The 22,031-nt window shown below is 39.4% G+C and overlaps 1 protein-coding gene across 6 annotated transcripts in view; it reads right to left on the bottom strand.

The window, feature by feature from the left end:
- micu3a (mitochondrial calcium uptake family, member 3a) overlaps positions 1–22,031 on the bottom strand; it is a 35,006-nt gene that overhangs the window by 9,147 nt on the left and 3,828 nt on the right. For 2 of the 6 annotated variants that reach the window (XM_050043291.1, XM_050043292.1), the window contains exons 2-9: positions 19,884–20,031; positions 17,375–17,406; positions 16,212–16,290; positions 12,870–12,917; positions 11,265–11,347; positions 10,074–10,145; positions 8,794–8,835; positions 4,517–4,612 (exon numbers count right to left, since the gene is read on the bottom strand). In XM_050043291.1, the coding sequence (XP_049899248.1) occupies positions 4,517–4,612; positions 8,794–8,835; positions 10,074–10,145; positions 11,265–11,347; positions 12,870–12,917; positions 16,212–16,290; positions 17,375–17,406; positions 19,884–20,031 (600 nt within the window). The remainder of the gene's footprint in view (positions 1–4,516; positions 4,613–8,793; positions 8,836–10,073; positions 10,146–11,264; positions 11,348–12,869; positions 12,918–16,211; positions 16,291–17,374; positions 17,407–19,883; positions 20,032–22,031) is intronic. The other 4 variants (XM_050043293.1, XM_050043294.1, XM_050043295.1 and 1 more) reach the window with 3 other exon arrangements.

A 22,031-nucleotide genomic window follows, 5' to 3' on the forward strand; every position in this document is an offset into this window, starting at 1 on the left:
TGACTCCCGACAATCAGTCTGTTTCTGATTCACTTTGCAGTCTGCTCTTTGAGTCTTTGATTAGGAAAACTTCCTTCGTCTAAACACAGACAAACTGAAACGATTACAGACTTATCATGTCAGTGTCTTGTTTTCTGTCTCACTTATGATAACGGACAAACAGGACAAAAATACATTCGCTCTTTTATCTTATAACTGACGCATTACTGATGTCTTTATGACACATGAGCGGTTCATACATCTAGACAGCATCCAGGTGGTGTGTCTCTGCCTCTCTGCCCTGCCTTCACCATATCTCTCCTATTCTTTACACAATCTCAAATTGTTTGTGTTGCCCTGCCAGTCATAGGAACACTGACACAAGAGACAGGTGGGCTAATGTCGATCATTTTGTTCATATTTTGTGAATCTACACGTGATTAAGGAATTCATAATGAAACAGATCATTGTCTAATCACTGTTGCAGTGACTTATCAGTTGTCCCCAACTAGTTTAAACTTTGAAGTGTTAATCCAGTTGGTCAAGTGACTTTAGTTTACATGGCTTCATGTGGTTAAAAAAAAAAAACATTAAGTAAAGTGCAAATTTGGCACTAAGCGGAAGGTACATCAGTGGTGGTGTTTGATTGCAGTTAAGTTGAGCAAACTAACAACAGAGGTTATTGATATTTGGATGCCATGCACCACGGGAAATCTGTAAAATCAGTTAAATCAAATACAGAACCAGACGTCGTCATCTCTATCTATATGCTATGCTATGAACTGTTCTACCCCTCCCCCCAACTGAGCATGCTAGCAATTAGCTTGCCTTGCTCTGTTAAACTATTGTTAACTTTAACATGGCCCGAGCTAGCTTAAGGTAAACATCTGCTCCTTCCAAAGATGATTTATGATGAGTTATTAAGAGATACTAACACATCTCATATCAATGGTACCTTTAGCAACAGGAACAATCCCTTTTTGTTCTGGTTACGTGTTCAACAAGCAGTTGCTGAAGACAAAAATTTAGCTTAGACTGGTTGTGAGTCGTTACATACACGGACAGTGCAACAGGTACCAGAGCTCCGCAAAGACATTTTAGAGAATGCTAAGTTAACATTAGTTAAATATTTGTTGAAAAAAACAAATTAGTTTTTGCTAAACTGAAAGCAAATTACTTTGAAAAGAACCACCGTGGGCGATTAGCCACCAAGAGTAGCCACTGGGACTAACCACAGACAGTCTATGGGACTAACTAGCTTAATGCTACTTCCGCTATCTCACTGGAAGTTGGGCACATAATCATTTCTACAGTAGTGCCCTCAGAGATAGGGTGGATGAAAATGATCAATTAGTGACCATAAAACTTTGTGCTGTAGTGGAAAGAGTTTTTGTCAATGGGAGCACATTGGTAGCTGAGGGGTTACAGTGCATGCCACTTAACCGCAAAGTCCAAGGTTTCAGTTCTGGCCTCGGGACCTTGGTTTCATGTCATACTCCTCCCCTATTCCTACAGTCAAATAAAGGCAAAATGCTCCCCAAAAAATTTAGACACTGCATAGATTTTTTTTCTCCCTTTTGTCAAATTTAAAGTCAGTGTATCAGAAGATTCAACAGGACATGTTGGCAATAACACAGACCCCTTTGAAGAACAGGTTTCGGTCTAAACTTGAGTAAGACGTAATGCCAAACTGATCACAACAAGCTTATCATTCCTGGAAGTGTGGCAGCTCCGGTGTGAGCTCATCGTCCCCGTGAAGACGTAATGGTTACCACGCCCACAAGGCACGAGTCAACACCTGGTGTATGCATGTGTCTATTTGTCCGTCTGTGTGTGTGTGTGTGAGCTTCAACAGACTTTGATCATGAAGCTGGAGGTAAAAACAGTAATTAGTGATGTAAACACTAAACGGTCTTCCTCACCCTCCTTATCTGTGAGTAATACCTTGGAGGAAGTCATTGTCAGTCTTAAGCCAAGTCAGTCAGACTGTCAGTCAGTCACACCTTCCAGGGTAAAAAAAACCCCCAACAAACTCTACCTTTCTTCCCACCGACCTGTTTTTCTTTTACCTGCAACCCCACCTCCTATTTTATCTTCTACCTTTTCTCTCTTTTTCCTTCCCTCTCCTATCACGTCTTTCCCTTGTATCCTGCCCCTGCTCTGATTTCCTTTCTCCCCATGCTGCCCGTCAGTACCTCCTTCACCTGACAAACACAGAGGTGATTCGCTCTTCCCTTCCCTCCCTCCCTTCTTCTCAGCCTGTCAGTCAGTCCCTCCTTCTCCAGACAAAAGCAAAGAGGTATAATGGTGACTAATCTGTTGAGTAAACACATCTTTCTCTAAATACAACCTGCATCTCTCTTTCCCCCTAAATGTGTTTCCCGAACCTCTTCTCTCCCCACCCACTTTGTTCTTCAACATTTGTTCTCTCTGCTGACCTGTGTCATCCTCTTTGGGCCTCTCTCACCTGTTTGTTGTCTCCCTGATTTTATCTCTTCCCCTTTTTTCTTCACCCTCAGGTTTTCTGCTTATCTGATCTGGCGTTCTTTAAGATTTGTTGCAATTCCTGTGTTTCCTTTCTTTTTAAATAATCCCTTTTTCTTGTATTTGTGTCCCCATGTCTCACTTTTTGGGTGATGTTTTTAATGTTTTAAACCCTTACACTTTTAATCTCCTTGTTTGTCTCCCTTTTATTTTCCTCCCCCTCCATCCAACCCCCTGTCTGATTCGTCTGTTCTGTCCGTCTGACATCCCGGCAGATGAAAGGCTGCTCGGTGTAAATACAAGGTCAGTCCCATTACCCTCCACTGTCATTATCTCCACCTCAGCTTCCGCTGCCACCACAGCACGCAGCCTGTCATTAGTCACTTAGCTTGCTAGCACTGTTAGCTGTTATTAATCATTACCAACAGCTTCACCTTTTGTTGGATATATCGGAAAGACAATTTGAGAAGGTCATGCACAAACTGCCAAAATGTAAGATTCTGCAAGTACACTACATTTTTACCCATGCAAAAAAGGCTTTTATTTTTGTCCTGTTTGTTTGTGTTCAACAGATTTTTAGCCACACTAGCACCATGGCTCTAGAGACGACAATGTCTCTTGATTGGTTGGATCACCACTGTGGTACCGACTAAAATATCTCTACAAGATGGATTGTGATGAAATTTTGTACAGATATTCACATTTTCCAGAGGATGAATTCTTGTGATCCCTGATTTTTCCCCTACTGCCACCAAGAGGTTGACGATTCTTTGATTTTTAGTGAAATATCTCAGCATTTTTTTTGCTGGATTAGTCTTCTATTAATTCTGTCCAAAATGTTTGATAAATAACATTAAAGATGTCTAGCCTTGGAAGTAGAAGCTTTTGAGAGTTACTATCAATAGCCTGCTAGCCAAAGATAGCTCAGGTGGTCACCATTTGGTTTTAATTGCTTTAGTAGTACAAAGCAACAGACTACGGTACTCAAAATAACTCATAAATCATATTCAGTATAAGTGTAGTGCTGGGATGATCAGGGTTTTTGTATGTGCTCTGCAATCAGCCTTCTTATCCAGTTACCACTGTCATTAAACATGTTGTGGTGTAAACGGAGAGTGATTGGCACCAAAGCTACGACACTAGCCACAACACAGCACAGATAACAAGGCACAGATACACATACAAAAGCATAACGAAGAGACCAAATGACAGAAGGCAGGTGGGAAAGAGAACAGGTTATCAGAATGTGGACGTTACAATATCTATCATCTAACCTCCAATACTAGATCTATATGGTCACACCAGTGCAAAAGATACAATTCTTTAGAAATAATAATCAATAAGAACAAATATGAAAAAGTTCTTGTCATATTTGTTCATCAGGAATACATGAGTGACACAATGAAATGGGGAAGACACTTCAAACATTTGAAGGAGCCTTGAGTTATTCCACAACTTCCTCTCAGTTTTTAAAGAGATCAACTTGATGAACATATTGTGCTTAGTACGAGGAAGTCTTTTAGAGGTCATCCAAACAGAAATCATTTCACACAAGGAAAGGGAATGGAGAAATGAGGGTAGTTTCTGTACCCTACTTAGGCCTGTAAAACAATGAAGCAAACTATTTGTCATATAAACAATAATGTTGAGGTAAGAATGGAAGAAAGAAAGATGACAAGTAAATTATCAATATCAAGCAAAACCAGAATAAAAATGTTAGACAGAAAATTACTTTTTGAAACAAGCCTATTTTGACAAATATTTTGGCTCTTTCTCTTTTAGCCATGACAAAATCAATAACAAAATTTTAACATTTTCCACACTGATGTTGAGTTGTTAGGCATGACTGCTCCAAAAGTCAAAGATTAAGACCTTCAAAACTTTTATGCTGAAGGTTAATATTTCTGGTCTTATTCTGGCCAAGCTTGGTGGTATTATTTTAGATCTATGGAGCTAGTTGGAGGATCGGCCTCCACTACAGGGAACTGAAGAGGAAGAGTGAGGGATGGAGAATGGAGGGATGTAGGGACAGAGGACAGTTGGGTCTGTGTACCTCCGCAAGGTCAGAAAAGAGGACTTGACTGGCGCCTCGCCTCAGAACGTCCCAGTAACTCCGCGCCACAAACTCCTGACTGTCTTTTTTTAGCACCTGTAGGAGCGGTCAAGCAGGGCCAGGGTCAGTTCACCTACAACTCAACCACTTCAGGAAGGAAACTTAAGCTACTTATATTCACTCTATGAGGTCTCAAAATGTACAAACAGATTCATGAGGTTGATTTTTAAAATCCATTACATCTACAGTACATATACTACATATTAACAGCATCATATACAACATTAATAAACAGTAAATACTTAATCAAGATAATTCTGACCTGGCATCTGATGCTCATTGAATTGTCTAATATGGAAAACCTCATTAAACGGCATAAAACAAACTATAGACATTCAACTATTTGCCAACCCTACATTGATGAAATACTTTTTTATTCGGAAGAAATTGATAATACAACTAGAAAATTTAAATGTTCAGAATTCATGTTCAGGTTACAAGAGTAATACCCATTTGTAATGTCTGATTTAACTAAATTCACCCCATCAACTATACTAATAAGCACCAACTATAAAAACCTATTAGTGTCAAACAAAATGGGAATGAAGGGAGGAAGGGTCAGATTTAGACAAACACTCTTGGTTAACAAAAACAACAAGGGTTATGTACGAGGAATCTGCTGTATGACCTTCATATCAAAATTACTAAAGCTACCATTTGTTACTTTGCCTATGTACTGAAACAAACACAATCAAAAATTTAAAAAAAAGAATAAAAATCTTGCATACACAATTAACCTCCCAAGCAAATACACAATTTTTCCACCAAAAAAGCAAGTCTTCCTATGTAATCCCTGATAGTGAACCAGCTGAACATATTGCCATATTCCCAGACAAAACCAGCTGCTTCTGTTGAGAGCTTTATAAAAGACAACCACAGTGCTGAGCTCCTGACCACCCACCTTGTCTGTCTCCCCTGGGAGAATGCAGCAGTGGTCATTTTAACATGACCCTGCACCGCTCTTAACTTCACAGTGACAATGCAGCTATCCATCACAACACTGACAGGACGAGGAGTGTGTGTGTGTGTGTGTGTGTGTGTGTGTGTGTGTGTGTGTGTGTGTGTGTGTGTGTGCGCGCGTGTGAAAGAGAGAGACACAGAGAGAAATAAAGAATAGAGACTGGCTGGTAGCCTACAGTTACTGGACAGTACACATCCTCCTGGCAGTTTTGCTGCACTGTATTCTATCTCTATTAGTAAGCATTCATTACCAGCCAGGGTGGGAAAACTGTGGTTATCAATGTATCTTAAGGGCAAATTAGGAGCAAATAAAGAACATTTTTTGTACAATGTAAGACAATTGAGTATTTCAGTGTCCAAATTCCATTATTATTATATTGATTTTAGTTTCTACTGCTAAGTATGACATCAATAAGTGAATTAATCATGAAGTTTTTCTTTAAATTTATAATCTCGAAGATTTTCATTTGAATAAATGTCTGTTAAGTCACTATCTATTGCAGAATAAGGTAACACAACATGGTAATTGAGCCCAAGGCCCAATGATGATAGTACTGCAATATCTACATATTTGCACAATTTTATTTTGTGTTTCATTGTCCCATGTGCCATTTCTTGAGGAATCATTTGTTTGAAAAAATTCAGTCGAGGAACCCCGAGTTGTTTGGGATACCTGAAGGTAATATGTTGTGCTGTCTCTTTTATGAGGAGGTTTTCTGCCTAAGACAGAGAACAATGTATCTGTCTTATAAGACCTTTTAGTAGATGTAATGCTTTTACATGTTTTCTTGCTTAAGTTGTGGAACTGTATGCTATGACTGGTCATTTGCCTGCCCTGATTGTTGTTGTCTAATGTCTTGTAAGCCCAAATAGGCTGGGCTCCATCTGGGGCACAACCCTTTAATAAATCAAAATCAAAATCAGGATCTGCAGTATAATGGACTTGTTGTCAAGGGTGACATTCAAGGAAAAAATGCTGTATTAAGTTACTGCTGATGCAAACCGAACATTTCCTACTGCTGCAGCTTTAAAACAAAATGATTTAACTGTTTAAACACAAGTTGACTTTTATTTTGAGGTAGTCACAGGAAATGCAATGTGTTTTATAGTGAGCTGAGCATTCACCGATATTGATAATCAAATATGTGTCCACAAAGCAAATCAACAGGCATTTTTATCATTTCATATTGCAGGGAGCGATGTAACAGTCAGGAGCAGCCACAGTGAGCTGTTAGATGCAGATGTGCAGGCAACAGGCCGTGTGCAGCATAACATCAGATCACTGTTGCTCACGGAATGATGGGAGAAGGCCAATTATTGCTTGACTTCTTTATTAACTCTGTCACTTGTAGTATTAAACTGCATTTGCTGTTACAACCAGTAACTGCAGGTGTGGCCAAGTCATCCAGCAATGAAATCTTCGAGACTGCCACTTTAACAGAAATCTAACAAGATAGTCTTAATGTTATGTGAAAGTATAAATCTTTCTCTCCATTGAAAAGCAATATGTTAAATGTTTGATATCATACCACTCAGAAGACAAATGTCACCTGTTTGCTTTCTTTATGTAAGTGTGAATATTCTCACAATATAAGCAACTTTCTGTCTGTGCGCCTGGACCTCCTTCAGTACAAATCTCTCTGTTCGTTAACAAAACCTCCAACAAGAACACACACACAGCACGTGTCCTAAAACAGTCCACACTGGACAGTGTCTGATTGTGTTTAGAGCTTTAAAGTGCCTCAAGTCATTCCAAATCACATCACTCTCATTTTGTAAGAGTTCATCTCTCCTGACCCCTTAAATCTATTACTCCTCTGCTGCCATCCCTCTCTCCATTCATCCCAACCTCTGCCATCATCCCTCAATCAATCACCCAGCTGACCTGACAGATGGACACCCTGTCTTGAAAGAAGTCTCTCTCTCTCTCTGTCCCACTTATTCTTTCCATCCATCCATCCTTTCAAGGAGTCTACTGTGTACATTTTACTGACAACAGAGGATCAGGTGGACTGGGTCAGGGTAAAGGCTTGTAATTGACATTTACGACAAACAAATCAACAAGAGTCCCCAGAATAAGGCAAATACTTGATTAGCCAGATACCCAGCAGGTTGTGGAACTGATGTTGGATTATAAGCTTCATCAATTGGAGAAACTGTCAATGAAATGTGCCTATTACATGAACCTATTATGCCTAATAATTCCTGTCCCCATACCTCCCTCCATCCATTGCTCCATCCTTTTAATTTCTATGGCCTACCATACCACTGTAATTTGACAGAGGCAGTGATATATGTTCATGTGAATCGCAATATTCAAAAAGTTACAGGGAAACTGAAGGAACAGTGCAACATTTTCAGAAATACTCTAATATGCTTCTTCGCTGACAGTTAGATGAGAAAATTAATACCACTCTCATGTCCGTGCAGTAAGCTAGAATCAGGTGACGATTAGCTTTGCATAAAGGCTGGAAGCAGGACGAGACAGCGAGCCTAGTGCTAGGTGCAGTGACTTCCTGGAGTCTTGGTGTCCCCAAAACCTGCAGAGACTTCAGAAAGTCATGCACCCACCCAAGATATTGTCAAACACACATCCCGCCCAATAAAACCACATCTTGTTGTCTTTGCACTTTGGTTTTTGTATGAATTTAACAAGCAAGATAGAGTGTGTTACTCAGCTTTAGAGGTGCTGCTAGGCTGATTTCAGCACCTTTGAATGGAACCAAGTTAGCTGTTTCCCAGGCTTCTTTACCTTGTGCTAAGCTAAGCTAACAAGCTGCTGGCTTTGGCTTCATATTTAACAGGCAAATATGAGAGTGGTGTTGATCTTCTGACCTATCTCTTTGCAATAAGAGTATTTGAAAAATGTTGAACTACTCCTTTAATCATATTTCCTAATCTTGAGAGATGCAAAGTAAGTTAAAAATGTTCTTTACCACAAAAAATAAATAAATAAATTATGACATTCAACAAAGAGTTTACAAGAGATTCTAGATATTCGGCAATATTCTTCATAAAACATCTGTCTACCATGACTGCTTATCCCTTTCTAGCCACCATATTTAAGTCCCAAATTTGGTTCTGTTATCTTAAAAAAGCTGTCAAATGTACAATCTTCTTTTTCAAAGGAAACCATGTAGCATGTAATAACCAGCAGACAGAAACAGCTAGCTCTCTGTTCGTCCATCCATCCATTTCTTTAACCATCTAAAGAAGAGCAGAAAGCAGGCTAAGGGGTTACAGTTTTGGATACATACGCTGTTCATGGGGGCAACCTGATATCCATAGAGCTGCATACTCTGACACACAGAGAGAGACACGAGGGAGAGAAAAGAGGAGGACAGAGCATGCAGTCAGAGAGGAGAGAAGGTAAAAGACATGTTAGTACATGCAGAGAGGCTGTGGATACGCTCTGCAGAGGGATGTGTCGTTTTCAACACATCTGTGATTATGTTTTAGAACAACACACACACGTCGCATTACAACACTGTGCGCTGTCCTTCACGGAGATGGTTTGCAAAGTGCAGCATTTTTATTCTTCAGGTTTTTCTTTCTTATAATTAAAATTAACTGTAAATGTTATTGATAGCACTTCCTGTGAGCTGAAAGCTTTACTGGGACAGATCTAAAAGACAAACTATTCATTAATAACTTTTTGATAACTAAGAAATTCTAAATTTAGCCCATCGAAAACTGGATTTCGAATAAAAAAAACTACAATTTCTACATTGTATTTGTAGTTTCAAAGTTATATATGCCCATATTCCTATTTTTTACATTAACAGATAGCCCAAACAAACATTCTTGATAAGACTCCCTTACATTTACATACATAAATTACCTCTACAAATCTTAACTGACTTGCCTTGATTTTTATTAGCCGACATACTGTATATGCCAGCATCCATATATCTGTAAAACGCCAATATTCATCCAGTCTGACTTATTTATCATTCAGCTCTTATTCTATGTGCAGGCTAAGTTAAACCTGCAGCTATAAACATCAAATGCAGTCAGTGTAGTAAAGCAAGGTGACCTGTGTTGTTCCAAAAAAATCACACAAGTGTTGAATGGGACAAATTCTTTTGAGAGTGTATCCAATTTAACAAGAACACAGTGATACCACATCGTCAAAAACTGTTCCCATACGGCGCATGCACTGAAACATGGTTACATGAAGGGTTTAGCTTACTTTACTTGCTCAAATACAGATGACAATTAACTTGGATGATGATGTGTCATTTTCAATACATCCACATGGCACAGCATTCATTTTGCACCTTCAGTAACTAAGACGTGTTGCACCATTCTACACTAATGGATGTATTAAAATGCCACTTTAAGAGGGAAGTAACTTCACAGTGATGTTTACTGTTTACTGTTAAATGAACCCCCAGGACAGTTTAGATCTTTGTATTTCAAGTTTACCCCACTGATGATAGCAACATTACTGACGCCCATGTCCATAAGGACTTATAATAATGTCGTTTTACTGTTGCGCTAACACACCTTCGACTTACGTTACCAACTTTCTTACCAACTGCGCTGACTTCTCAGCATCTCCTCTTCTCCCTTTCTTCTCATTTTTCTTCCGGAAGATCTCCTGGAGCTGTAATGAGAGAAAGAATGAGGATCTCGTCCGCAATTCAAAGCCAGATTCAAAGCTCTGTTTGAAGCTTAAATGTTCATATGTACAAACATTCACTGAGTTCACAAAGTGGTGCACTCTTTCAAGCTGGTCTGTGATGTGATTCAAGTATTGGCTTTCTGACAACATGATTAAGAGAGTGTTGGTTTTCTAGTTTGGCTTTTGATGGGACTTTTGGTCACATCTGGCAGAAGACTGCAGCTGTATTAGTATTAAATCTTAATTTGGAGAGTAAGTGGTCATTGCTTTGTATTTTGCTTTCAATGTACTGGGCTGAAAACATCATCAAATGCAGCTTTTATAGTCTACACACAAAACTGATTTTCATTAATACATTTTTATCATTAATTCAAATTGATAATGGAAATGGTTGCCTACAGCACTAAACCAAACGCTGCAGTATCAATTACAAAGGGCTATCTCCAAGAATATTTCAAGAGTGAAGATGATAAAAGTGCCTGATGTTGGGGTTTTAATTAAACTTAATCATTTGACCACAGATGACATTTTTAGGCAAAGTCTGAACTTCAGAGGGCAGAAAAATTCAAGCCTGTCGCCAAACCCTCACTGTGGGAATATTTTTTTAGGTCCCACAACTGCCCAGTCCCACAGGATCTTCAACCATTACCGCCCCCTCCCACTTATACACCATCCAACTCCCACCAGCCTCCGCAGGGACTTCGATCACTTCCTGCCTGCAGCAGTGCTTTCTATTAAAAATCTCTTGGTCCCATCCTACAGGGAGAGTGAGACACATGTAGCCCTTATAGGTTTTTAATCTAAAGAAATACTATTACAGTGAGGCTACTCAGATGTTTCATATTCTGCCTTTAGTAAATGTGATCTGGAAGTCAGCTTTTAAATGCTAATGCTTTTGCTAATGCAAAAAGCTGCTTCATCTTAAAGCAGCTGGGATTTAAGGTACATAAAAACATGAATTGTCCCTCCCTGTTTTACTGATAATCACTTCACATTGATTGTCAATATCTTCAGGATCCTAACCTTGCCCTTTTGCGATGGTGATGTTAATAATAACATATGAATTCAGTCATGGATTTTCTCTCAGTATCAGAGACTCACCACCAAGAACTCCCTCTTGTCCACCATCTGGTTGCCGTCTGCATCAAACATATTGAAAGCAATCTTAAAGCCAGCGTGGGGCTCTGGAGAACAGAGAGGAGAGCACATAGGGTGAGTGTGTGCATGTGTGCATGTGCGTGTTAAAGGCAATTTTAAATCCAGTAACAGCATAGGAGGCAGTGACATATAGGCTAGACAGAAGGGAGATGGGACAGATGGATAAATCTATATGAGCTACTGTTAACATTTGAATTTTTCTATATCACTCTGTCCATTTCTTAGAGATCAGGTACAGTTGTTGTTCTGCCAAATCAGATTTAGCTTGGGTCACTTAATGTTTTTATTCTAGAAATACTAGAACACATATGTTGGTTTGAAATAAAGATATTTTCAAGCAAAACAAGAACTGTTTCTCCTTTGTCCTTGCTTGTCCCTCACCTCGAGGAAGGAAGCCCAAGACATCATACATATTAATTTTGGTATTATTCATTTTCTTTTTAGATTTAAAGCTTCTGTTGAGGCTTATCTTACGATGTCATCACCCTAAATAAAGGTAAGAAATCATTAAACATAATCTTATATTTGATTAACGTGATCTGTCTGCTTAAATGAATTAGTCTTTTTTATACATCAATTGTCTTTAATAAATAAATTTAATGCATGGTGCTAGACCGCTCCGTTAATACAGATGTGTGCTCCCTTTGTAAAGCAAGCAGGAGAACGATGAGTTTTTGACCACAAAGAAAAAATGTTTTTGAAGGACTAAAAACACCAACAAATATTGACTGAAGCCAAATATTTAATTTGATTTAAAAATGTTGTGAATTTTGGAAGTGATTACATCTATCTCTTTTTCAAATAAATTTTGCCTTTTGGATTTAAAAACACTATGGGGTCTTTGAAAATGTTTGTATCACATGAGTCAGAAACAATCCAACGCAGCCACAAATATTCCACAAATAGTGTAATGCTAATAAAATTACTGTAGCTTAATCTTTATCTGCAACTGTGCAGAAACACTGGGTTCAAACAGATTCAATAGACATGAAAAAAGCTGCACAGTATTTGAATGTTTACAATCCAAATGTCAGCACTCTGAACAAAGTTTTGAAGTTTGTTCAGTCTATACATACAACACTCAAAAACTCACAGGTAGGGCAGTATAGTTCATATAAATAATAGAGTTTAATAATAGTGAGTTTAGATATATAATGCAGTAAATTGCTGTTAACTCCCTTGCTATACTCATCACTGTGAAGAGTAATACGTTTGCAGGTTGTTGTTTTTTGAGGAATAAGCATCACATTCCTTTCTATATTTAAGTTTTGAAAGGTTATAAGTAGAGGTATTATTTTCTTCTCTCTGACTCTCTCCCACTTTCTGTCTTACCCCAAGGGGAAGGGGAAAACCACCAGATTTGTGTCATAATGGCCTCTCGTCAAGTTCTGGGTGGGCCTGAGTAGAGTTCATATCACGTACCTCAGCTAACCCTCTCCCAAAATAAGCACAGCACACTGCTACAGTAAAGCAGGACAACCATAAAATAAGAGAGAAGAAGATGAGATGAAGTGAAGGAGGATGTGTAGAGGGACTGAACTGACTCACTTGTCAGGATGCAGAGCAGGAACAGGTACTCTGTGTATGAGATGATGCCTGGTAATGAGACCAAGACAGAGAGTTAAGGAAAAGGTCACTTTCAACACACACACACAATGTTTACAGATGTTCAAAGACCATAGGCCTCCTGACACATGCACACACATGCGCACACACACTAGCACGCATAATCCTTCCTTTCATGAAGATAGCATCTTAAAATGTGTCTTCTGGAGCTGAGCTGCCAACAGCCATTTGGCCACACACCGTTTCTTTTTCTACACCCCGAGTGTCCAGAGTAAAGACACTGGCTGGTAGGTGTGTGTGAGTGTGTGTGCACGTATATGTGTCTGTGTTTGGATAAGCAAGTGAAAAATGTTTTAGGAGGTGATCCTTTCTTGCCTCTGGCCCATTTAGGAAACTTTGTAGTTCCATCTCATCTCTTTCGCTCCCTCTTATTCGCTTTCTGCCTGATCGTTCAGATAGTTCAGGGTGACTCGCTTGAGTGTCATGGGACACTGCTTTCCCCCGTGTGTGTGTGTGTGTGTGTATGTGTATAGGTGTACATGACACCAGCTGAAACCTGTGTAAGCCTTGTGTTTTCCTGATGCCCGAATGCATTGTGTAGAGGAGCTGGATTGGAACTGGATTCTCTTTTCCCCATGTAGCCTGAGCTGTGCAAAGAGCAGGAGATACACTCTGAAACTACTCAGGTTTCTAAAACACATTCTGCATGTTTACACTCACTTACTTTCAGTGATATGCTGCTGCTGAATAAAAAGATGGGCACTGATACCCATGTAGTAACCATCATTAGAAGAAAGACTTTTTACATCAAAGTCAATGATCAGTCTGAACAAAATTGAATTACTATGTATGCTATTTATTTATTTATTTCTGCATTTATTAATATTTCCTATGGGTTTGTACATTTCAAATTCAATTACATATCCTTAACTGCCTAAAAAGTTAAACAGAAGTTTGGCAGGAGATCACTATTACGCATGAAGATTTTAAGAACAGTAGCACTAATTTATGATCACTGAAATCTAATTGATCACTGCCACTTCACAGGTACAATGCTTTAAGATCCACTGAGAGCCATGCAATACTTCTGACATCAAGAGAAAAACATTTCCTCCCTTGTAATATGAAAGCGTTGCTGGTTAATCGAATCCAACTGAGAATCAACACCACAGTGTCCTGCAGATTTCAGCTGATTGTTTTAATTATCAGGGCCACATCAGTCCTGACAACTGCCACCGACTCCACACATACAGCAGACACTCCTAGCTTGCTAATCCACTCAAGTTGATTAGATGATAGTAAATAAAAAATAGAAAATTCAGGTCTACTTGCATAAGCCAATATCACATATGATGTCTCAATGTCTCAAGACAAGTTATGAGACAGTTGTAGTTATAACTTTTTTTTACCACAGGTAAAAGATAAACCAATAACTTATAATGTGTAAGGTATGTTCATACAACTGATATAATGGACAGCCGACATCATGCATTTAAATTTACTATGAACTGTAGTCTATCATGTAAATGCTGAGACCGCTATGGTAAACTAATAACCACCTAACCATGAAGCCACTACAACGCTGAATACATTTCTAAACTAAAGTACTGTGCCAGATCACTGTGTAAGACAGGCCGAACTAATACTGACATGTTGGACAGCCCACCACACACACACAGACACACACACACACACTGAGCAATGTTGAGGCAACTCTATACATTCCTTAGTCTGACACATAGCTCTGTCATTCTCAGAAATCCAAAGCCATCCCAAGGATTTTAACTGTCCTCGCTCATCATGGCATGGAGAGGAGAGCATGTCCTGACATCAGCACACACACACACACACACACACATATACACAGCTTATTCATTGTAAGAAAGCTGAATTGAATAAATGTGTGGATGAAAAATGCGTGGTTCTGAGGTAATACAAGCAAATAAGTACACTGTACATACTACATAGAGAGGTATTGTAGAATGCTGATAGTGAGTGAGCGTGCGCGAGTGTGTGTGTTGGTGTGTGTGTGGTCTTGGCAATATGCCATCAACAATTTGAATAGACATGCACTGTACACAACTACAGTCTCTTCCTCTTACCAAGTTACCATGAAGAATTAGGATAGGTTTACAGATTTTCTCTCTTTTTCCTTGTGCTCTCCTTCATTCCTCCTCTACTTTGTCTGTTTTCCTGTATATATTTGTCCCTTTACACTCCATCTACTACTTCAGTTTCTTACTTCACCCCACTCCTCTTTTACATGTCTAATTTCCTCTTCCTCACTCCTCATGTCTCTTTCATGTCCTCTTCCTTTTACTCTCCTGCACTTTCTGCTCTTTATCACTTTTTAAATTTCCTCTCTTTTTTTGTTTCTGCTTTTTCTCTATCACTCTGATTTAAAAGTCATGGATACTGGTCCCTGAAGTGTAAACGTGAAACACACACACACTTACACACATTAGTTACAAGGTGTAAAACATCATCATAGAGGAAGAGAGATGTTATATTTAGCATCTCCCAGTGTGTGTGTGTGTGTGTGTGTGTGAGTGTGTAATTATCACTATGGGGACTCACTCCCAGACTCCGTGATTCCTCTGTTACACTCTCCCGAAGCAAATGCTTTAATTAGGGGGAGCTTCTCTCCCTCTCTCTCTGTCTTTGGTGCTGTATAATTTGTTCTGTTCCCATATGCAATGAGGAGAGAAGAGGAGAGAGGAGGAGAGGAGAAGAGAGGAGGTTTATTTTTAGTTTTTTCAGCAGGTTGTTTGGCTGTGAGGGAGGACAGCATGGCTCCAACCCCGGATTAGAGACACCTACAGTGACACACACAAACACACACAAACACACACACAAGCTCACAAGCGCTATTTAGTCACACATCGTCAGGTAAGCCCTGGTATTCATAAAAGCAAGTGTGCTGAGAAGCTGCAAAAATGCTATAACATGGTGAAAACTGTCACTAATTTACTCCTTATATCAACAGAAAATTAAACTGCTAGGTTGGAATGCTGCTATAACTATGTTACAGTGAAATTAGTATATTGAGAATATCTATGAAGCAAATAAAACTGTAACAGCTAATAACTCCAAATCCTAATCTAGCAACATTCACTGACCTTGTTATTATCTGACTTCTCTGATAACAATGAAATATGTGTTATTTAAGTGTGTGTGTGTGTGTGTGTGTGTGTGTGTGTGTGTGTGTGTGTGTGTGTGTGTGTGTGTGCATTTGAATTACTGTAGCGCGTGCAAATATACTCAAGGTGCCTTTGCTCCTGTTTGTGTGCATATGCGTGTGTATGTGTGTATACTCTCTCTGACCTCGTTCTCTGAGGTTGCGGAACAGTTTGGAGGATCCTCTCCATACTGGGGGAGTTTCTGACAAAATCTTCTCCAGCTCCTGACACACACAAAAACACAGTTTACACAATTTAAGTGAGTTGTGCCATACTGCAATGAATTTCTACCTTTAAACTTCAAAACATGACATTTGCATAGACAGAAACAGAGAGTGTACCATGCCAGGAAAGAGTGAAAGGATTCCCAAAAATAACTAACCATCTCTACATGTAGTTTATTCTAGTATTGTTTCTTTTTTTTGCAATTAAGTGATAAGGAAACAAAGAATTTGTTTAAAGTAAAAGTCTATTGAATGTATATGATGTTATATGTAGAGTACCATTTCATATTTCTTCTTTTAATACTTGAGGTGTACACTTTGTAAATAGGTAACCCTGTGGAGCCTTCGACCAAAGGTGGCGCTATGGAGCAACATTTGATTAGCATGTATCTGTTTTGCTTGTATCTCTGGCTTTAATAGAACGACCATGTGGGTAACACAGCACATATTCCTGCCCACTGCAGAGGGGAGTGATGCAAATGTGTACTGCATGCAAGCCACACTTTCCACAGATAAACAAGTGCCATAGGTAATGCACCGGGAAGGCAGGGAACAAGAAAACCTCTATTGGATGTAAACATCTGGGGCAGGAAATGCATTGAACATGTTGTGCCTTGTCATGAGATAAACACAATACCAGCTAACTGTTACAAATAAAATTAAGATTTCAGCCGGCAAGTTGGGAACCCCTGCTCTACTTCACATATTGTCTTCTCACAAATGACTTCAAATGCCATTTTATCAGTCTTTGTGCCATGCAGCACACATTTTGTGTTTTGTGCACTATTGCAAATAGAGACATGCCAGACTTTGCACAGCATCCAGTGATAAATGCAGCATGGAGGCCATTTAAGGCTTCCTTCACCTGTTTTTTCTTTACATACAGTGACAACAAAAACCAATAATGATGAGCAATCATGCATTGATGCTACTAAACATGTAAAATCTTCACATTTACATGAAAAAGCTTTTCAACAATCCTGGCAAAACCAGCATTTGAACTTTGCAGAGTCTGCAACAGATGTAACATGCAACAGATGCCTGCAACAGCAGAAGAGAGAAACATTAAGAGTGTGTCTCCCACCTGTTTGGCCAGGGACCTCCAGGGCCTCTTGTCTGCCAGGGAACGAGACAAAAGAGAAGAGAAGAAGAGGGGAAAGAGGAGAAGAGAGTTTGGGTGGGCTTGGTAAGATAGCATCTGTATGATCTAGAAATGGGTCTTAATGTGCCGGGTACAGTCACAACACACACACACACCAACACACACAGACACACTCACTGTATATACACTGTCATCATCACAGGCCCATTTGTACCGTCTAAAGTGCCCCGTGCTTGTCTTTGTAGTATGTGGAATGTCCCCGTAAAAGCACATACTACTTTTGTTCTGTTTTATACAACAAAGTTCATCTAATTCAACTTCAAAGGGGGCATTAGAGGATGTCGGCTGCTGAGAGGGTATGTGCGGCTGTATCGTATGTCAGTGAGCCAGGGTAGATGTAAACACACACATACAGGTGCACAGTTTGCACGCAATACAATCACATGCCCGCTGAAGAGAGGAATGGCAGCTCTTTTGGACGGGTGTTTGAACCAACGTCAACTTTTACATTTCTAAAACAGTTGTCACAAAGTAAAAAGAAAAAGTTAAGTGTCTGGTTTACATATTTACTGGTTAAGAGAGAGGGTGAATGTGAGCAACTGGAATGTGGACAAGTCGAGTGCGTGTATGTGTGTGTGTGTGTGTGTGTGTGTGTGTGTGTGTGTGTGTGTGTGTGTGTGTGTGTGTGTCTGACTAACATTAACCTCAGACTAAACAATAGCTGTAAAGCCATCTGCTTTGAGGCTGGCTGGCCAGGGCTAATCTGTTACAACTGGCAGCAGGCTGACAGAAACAGCAAAGATGTGTTTAAACCCAGCAAAGTGTTTTAAAACTTAGTTTTAGGGGGGGAAGGATCTATTTTACACCTGGATCTGACATCCATTTTAGATAGAAGCTAAAAACATCAAATTAGTTATCAAAAGCACAACAACAAAAAACATTAACAGCAAAGTACAACAAATACAGAAAATAAAACTAAACTTAAAAGATTTGGCTTCAACCACCGCACAAATATTCAGTAAAATTAATACTTTTACATGGTAAAACAACAGGATGAATTTGTACTGTTAGGGAAAGTAAGATTTAATGCATGATGTTGTGTGTTGATGTAATCCATTAAAATCTAGATACAGTCCACATGTAAGAGGCATGTAAAAGGAAAACTTTGCCCACAAAATGACCATTTATAAATCAATAAGTCATGCCGTGTTACCTTGAATTCATAAAGAAAACTGTTTTTGTTGCATGCCTTTGCGGAAAACAGCAAACATATTAATTTATTGATTGATTGTGGACCGATTTAACAACAGCAAAACTCCATTTACGAACTCTCTAACAACTAAAGCAGTATAAATCAAGTCTCATTTATCCAGTCATATGCACAGTACTTCCCAAACACATGCATTTTTGTTAAAAAAAAATACAACTTAGTATTGAAGTCTGGCTTTGAAGAGAGCACAGTTAAGTTTCACTTTAAATGCACTTTTGAATAGTAAGGTTTTAAAGAAAATCCATGTGTTTGGGAAGCACTGAGCAAACCACTGGATAAATGAGACTTTGATTTTACTGCAGGAGTTGTGTGAGAGTTGGTAAACAGATGTCTTGAGATGGCTTTGCTGTTGATAAACGTGGTCCCCAGTCCATAAATCAATAGTTTTCTTCATGAATTTTTAAGTAACACGGCATGACTAATTGATATACAAATGGTCATTTTGTGGGTATTCCCTTCATGCCATGTGTAAATAGGACCCAGGTCATACCTGTATAGCTATGTCAAACTGAAACGGCTTAAACACAAATACAGAAAGTAATTTTTCTCAAAGTAACAATCTTGAGTTACTCATGAGTCAGTTTCCTAACTCAAGTTCAAAAACATTTTGGGCTAGGAGAGCATGTTCTCGAAACAATATCCTCCCAAGACCCGAACTCTTGTTTGATATGCATTTTTAATTTCTCCTAGCACAATAAAGGACACAATAAGTATAAAAAACTAAAATTGTCAATGATAATTAAGTCCCAATGTCCTCAAACAAGCACTTCCAAATTAACAGCGTCTTAGCTTGTTACTGTTGCTGAAATTGGTCAAATTTGTTACCGTATAAAATGTAAACCGTGTAAAATGTGATCAGGTTTTGGATCTTGGTCACTTTTGTGCCAGAATCGGCTGCAGACTGACTTGGAAGAGATGGCTGCCATCTTGTTTTTACATCGATTAGTGTATTGTGCTGTTACTACCACTAGATGGCACAAAAAAGTGTCCACGAATGAGGACAACAGGTTTACATTAAGTAGAATGAAGTATAAGGTCAGGTAAGCCCAAAATGTGATGTCCTCATATGAGTACACAGGGTCTCAGGAGGATATACAAATGACAACAACAATCTAGGTCTCAAATATGGATACAACTCCCATTGATTTTATTATACTCTTTCCCAGGCCAAAAGTTTTAAACTCAAGTGTAAAGGCTCATTTGTGAGTCAGTTAAACATACTTCTGGGTTCGCTCATGGTGACCGACTCGATGAAGTTCTGTGGAGTCATGTACAGCTGCCCTTCATACTCCACGGAGCTGAACATGCGGAAACGATGCTCATGGGACGACATGTACACATCTCCATCCTCAAAGTCAAATGGAGCTGCCTGCAGACATGAGACGAAAACATTGTTACTGTGTTGACTCTACTGCCCTCTTGTTTAGCTAGGCTATTTTTGTTGCTTTTTTAAAATTATTTTTAAGATATTTTCCCTGATCAAAATATTTTAAGCCAGCTGGCATTTAAAAAAAGAGATTACAAAATAACAACAACAAAACAGTCATCAGCAGAGACAAAGCAATCAAAGAGGTGCATTTTGGATATTTCAGTATCATTACATTACTGACAATATAAAAACCAAATTTAGTGATGTGAAAGTGTAGGCTATAAAAGGTACATGTGAAAATGTACTTTTACTATTTAACCATGAGATTTAAATAATCCACTCAGTAATAGGTGCTAATTTGCCCCAACGATTGTAGTCTGAATGTGACTTCCCCATCTATAAAAAGAAAACTCTCTGATCTCTCTCATAGACTGCAGAATTTAAACTGTATGAACCTCTTCACTGCTTTTGAACCTCTATAATGAGGAGATCCATCTATTCTTGGCATCAACTCTCTCCATTTAGCTCTCTGAAATTATAAACAGTCAGCACCTCTGGCACAGTACAATAACACACACACACACACACACACACACACACATATACACACAAATACTTTGTCACTACTTTCTACTTGATTAGCATCTCTCTCGCTCCGTGAGGAGCCAGAGCTTCAACTTGATTAGCTGCAGTGTAGGAGAGCTGCTACGCCAACAGACTGTGCTGCATGAAGCTGTGTAATTAGCAGATAGGTTTCCAAATTTAAACCTGTTTGGCCGCAGGGCCCAGCGCACCGAGGTTCCTGCTCAGCTCAGCTAACATGCTAATGAGCACGCAGATTCATTCATAAAGCTTTGATGCTGCCTTCACCAAGGGGGCTTTTGAAGGCGTGAATAGGAGATGAGTGCTCGGCTTCATAGGAATGCACTGTAATCAAGTGTAAGAGCACAGACGCCCATGGCTTTGACGCTCGCTAATGAATGAAGTTTGTAAAGTTCTGCAAAGGCAGTTCGGTTCACATGCCATGCTGCACCACATGATGTAAAAATTAATGTGAGCTCCTTGGGATAAAAATAATTAAATGTGATTTTAAAATGACATTCAGTGTGGTACACTGTTTTCTTGTGTAGTTATAATATCACGTAGCCACAAAACATGTTCCTGTCGCCTTGTCTTGTTCTCCTGACCGCATAGCAGATGCTGCAGGTGTTTTTTTCCCCCTCAGGCAAAACAGTGTTCTCCATCCACAGACTTTAGTCTATCTCCTCAGTTTTCTCAGAGCTAGACAGTCCTAACCCTCTGTTTCCCAAATTACATCAAGTTTAGTTATTTCACCTCAGTCAAATAAAAGTGTAATCTAGCCAGCTAAGGTCTCAGTCGATAACAACCAGCGCTTAAATCTGAGATGTCAGAAATTGTTGACACTGTTTTTTTTTCACTTAGGACTCATCCAAACAGAATGTAGCAGCTTTTTCTGTTGTAATGCTGAACTTGCCCCTAAGTGACAGAGATCAATACTACAAGTCTTTTTTGGCTGTTTCTTCAACTCTCCGTCAGCCAAGCTGCTTGGCTTTCCTAAACATATATGTCGAGGGGTTCTTCCAGCATAAATGAGCACACAGCTGCCGAAACATTCCCAAGAGGTCCTGTGTCTGTCAAAGGCCAGCCTCGCCCCAAACACAGCCCAGCATCACTCTGATGGAGCCATTGTCTCCTCATGTGACTCTCTGGTGTCCAGGCTGCCAATCACCCAAGCAGACATCAGGTCACTGTGTGTGCCAGTAATGCAGAATCCAGACAGGATTGTTTTCTGGGGTTTTGGCTGACCTAAGCTACATTTTGTTCTGTCCATCTCATGCTTCTGTTCCCCAATGCAAGCAGTTCTTACTGGGAAGTTCCCTTGATCCAGGTCTCTGGAGCCTCAGGGGAGCCACTTGTTTCCTGGTGGATGGTCTTCTGGTTTCCTTATAAATCACGGTCTTGTCTTCAAGCATGTTAGC

Source organism: Epinephelus moara, chromosome 5 (genome assembly GCF_006386435.1).
Source record: "Epinephelus moara isolate mb chromosome 5, YSFRI_EMoa_1.0, whole genome shotgun sequence".
Lineage (NCBI taxonomy): Eukaryota > Metazoa > Chordata > Actinopteri > Perciformes > Serranidae > Epinephelus > Epinephelus moara.